Source organism: Poecilia formosa, unplaced genomic scaffold (genome assembly GCF_000485575.1).
Source record: "Poecilia formosa unplaced genomic scaffold, Poecilia_formosa-5.1.2 Scaffold220, whole genome shotgun sequence".
Taxonomy (NCBI): Eukaryota; Metazoa; Chordata; class Actinopteri; order Cyprinodontiformes; family Poeciliidae; genus Poecilia; species Poecilia formosa.
In genome coordinates, this window is record NW_006800159.1 from 704,886 (window position 1) to 708,103 (window position 3,218).

The following is a 3,218-nucleotide window of genomic DNA, read 5'->3' on the forward strand; positions in this document are numbered from 1 at the left end:
GATGGATGGATGGATGGATGGATGGATGGATGGATGGATGGATGGATGGATGGATGGATGGATGGATGGATGGATGGATGGATGGATGGATGGTGCTACTTTTTTGTATATGCATAGAGCCTGCTGAGTAAGCTAATGAACTAAACCAGGGCTTTTCAAAGTGTGGAGGAGCTAGCCTAGCCTCCAGCCTTTCAGAGAGTAAATCTCCATCTGTCCCACCTTTACTACTGGTGCTAGTTCTTTTTTTCTGTTGCTATCCTTGATGTCTTGTTCATATGTTTTTCTGATGCTGTGGGGCTTACCTGCATTAGGCTATGTGTTATTTACTGTGCAACAAACATGTTAAATAAAATAGAATTCATGTAATTACTTCCTTGACTTTGTGGCAGTTATTTATTAAAATCTTAAAAAAACAGTTTGTTGTGTGTGTCAGCCTCACCAGTGATGGCGTGAGGAATGGTGGTGACGTTGAGCTTCTGCTCTGAACCTTTTACTCCGTTTTTTGGGTCCTGCATCTCCACCACGATGGCGTCTAGCTGGAAGAAAGAAACATTCACACATGTGAATGGACAGAAAAATGTCTTTTCAGCCAAAACACTGTGAAGTTCTTCCAGGTAAATATTAAGGAAGGACTTTGGGATGATGAACTCCATTGTTTATGTCTACTTAAACTAATAACAGCACCAACCGGCTGCCACATTTATATAGCAACAATTGGATTTATCATGTATTCATAATTTCCCCTCTTTGAGACAATAAAGGATATTTCTATTTTATTCTTCCATTCTACTCATATAAACAATACCTACTACCCACCACCCTTCCCAAAAGAACTATGGTTGTTCCAAAAATTACTTTAAAAAATAATTGTGTCTGGGTAGCATAGCTACTCTATGATTAGGAGTCAAGACTAATCATGTTTTGTTTGATCAAAACAATTTATATCAAAGTCCAGACTAAAATTCAACTGAAAATCTTTGACAAGACTTGACACTGATGGTCTCAGATGCTTTCCATCCAATCTGACAGCTTGAGATGTTTTGCAAAGAAGAAAGAGACAATATTTTAGTCTTTGAATGTTTACAGCTGGTGGAGAGACATCTCCTAAAAGACTTGGAATTATTATTGCAATGGAAGATGGTTGGGGAAGTAATGACTCAGGGAGTCTGATGGACACCAACCAACAGTACTTAAAAAGTACTTTTTAAGTACTGTAAAAAGTACTTATCGTTTTCCTCACACTTCCAACTAATGCACCATGTGTTGGTCTGTCACATGCAATGCCAGTAAAATGCAAGTTTGTGGTTGTAACATTAGAAAATGGCAAATATCTTTTCATTCCCTCCTGTCAGTGTGTTTCTGAATGCTTGAAGGTATAAGCACAAGTTGACAAAGAACTCACCTGTGTCCAAATTCAAGTTCAGATTTGGTCACTTGTTATTGCAAAAAGACTGACACAATAAAATCCACATGTATATTTCCCTATCAGACAGTTCATTACTGTGTTTTAATGTGTGTTAAGACAAACAATATTTTCCTACACCTTTTCGTTTAAAGTTATGATTAAGAATATTTCAACAACTAATGTCAGGTTATAGGGACGGCAGTGGGTCAAGAGGTCGGAGTTCAACCTGTAACCGGTGGGTTGGCAGTTCAAAGCCCTGCTCAGGCTACAACTGGAGCACTAGCCTGAAGCAGCTGACCTATCCGTGGGCAAGACTCTACATGGTGGTGGTCAGCTGATTTTATGGCAGCCACCATCAGTTTGCATGTGTTATGAATGGGTGAATGGCTGAATGATTTGATGTATGTAAAATGCTTTGGGGTTCTCTCTGTCAAGCCAGTACAGAACATTTACCATTTATTCTGCAGAATACTTTCTTTAGCAGTGACCTCTGACTGCAGAGCAACAAAGCTAATTGGCTTCAAAGTGGAATTAGAGGTTATCTTTGGTAAGCCTCAGATTATCTGGCTTACCTACAGACCATGAATGCATATGTATAGATTCATGTGAAAAACATCAAAAACCATCTGACGGCCTGGTGGGAATGGTTTCCTGAAGATAAACTGTACATTTTAGAATGTTATAAAGCAGCAGAAGGTGTAATCTGGATACTTGAGGTTTAAGTTAGATTTTTTTGTACTAAACATATATTTCATAGCCAGTGTTTACTATTTTAAACACATTGCCACAATTAGTAGCAATGAAAAAATGAAGTAGAAGTGATAATGCTCTCACCAACCTTTTTGAGGCAGTGCGTACGAGGCCGGAAACGTTGCCCCCGGTTGGGACGCGCTGTTCTGATCGTCATACTTGCAGCTTGATCAGGACAAGATCAGAGCAGATTAAATAAAATGTAGGTGTGACGTGTCCAAGGTGTAATATTTGTAGCCGAAGAGAGAGAGAGAGAGAGAGAGAGTGTTCAGCAGGTCTGAACACTCTCCTCAATACTATGGATTACAGGAAAGGAGGAGAAAGTTTGTCCACCAATCAGCAGTCAGAATTCCTCCAGTGATTCCAGTGAAAAGCCAGACGGTGGAGCTGAGATGCCTGGTGGCTGGATCAACTGGAGGTTTAAAGGGCCATATACTTGACCGTCAAGGAAGAGAACACGTCTGCTTTACAACATGTTAAACTATTATTATAATACTTCATTTCATAATAAACAAGATACAACCTCCCATTCTTTGTAAATTAGCTCAGTCAGATTGGATGGAGAGACCTTCCACAGATTCTCCATTGGCTTGAGGACTGGACTTTGATTGGGCCATTCTGAGACGTGAAAGGTGTGTTTTGTTAAACGTTTCAGAGGAACCAGGACAGTTTCTACAATAGTTTGTCCCTTAGTTTCCACTGCAGAAACCAGGACTACTAGCCCTGCTGTTGAGTTACAACTTTTTAAATGGACCAGTCTGTTCCGCTTAAACTTCCTGTTTGATGTCTTCCAATTATGCATCAATATTTCCACATGATGTTATTTTCTCATGATGACATCTGTTTTATGAAGTTCCGCCTGCAGCAAAAACAGCCCCATTACATTACAACTGTAAATGTAAATGTAAATGTAAATGTAAATGTAAATGTAACAATGGTCATTATGGCCCAGCAGTTCCACTTCAGTTTCATCAGGCCAAAGGACAAGTCTCCAAAATGAAAGTCTTTGTCCCTGTGGACATCTGCAAATTGCTATGTGTATGTTTTTTCCTTCCTTTTGGAC

The 3,218-nt window shown here is 39.5% G+C and overlaps 1 protein-coding gene across 1 annotated transcript in view; it reads right to left on the reverse strand.

Moving 5' to 3' along the window:
- Positions 1–2,474, reverse strand: part of rgs9a (regulator of G protein signaling 9a) — a 17,455-nt gene extending 14,981 nt beyond the window's left edge. Inside the window, exons 1-2 of the mRNA XM_007568304.2 lie at positions 2,244–2,474; positions 440–536 (exon numbers count right to left, since the gene is read on the reverse strand). Of these exons, the coding sequence (XP_007568366.1) occupies positions 440–536; positions 2,244–2,312 (166 nt within the window). The 5' untranslated portion in view covers positions 2,313–2,474. The remainder of the gene's footprint in view (positions 1–439; positions 537–2,243) is intronic.
- Between the last annotated feature and the right edge of the window lie 744 nt (positions 2,475–3,218).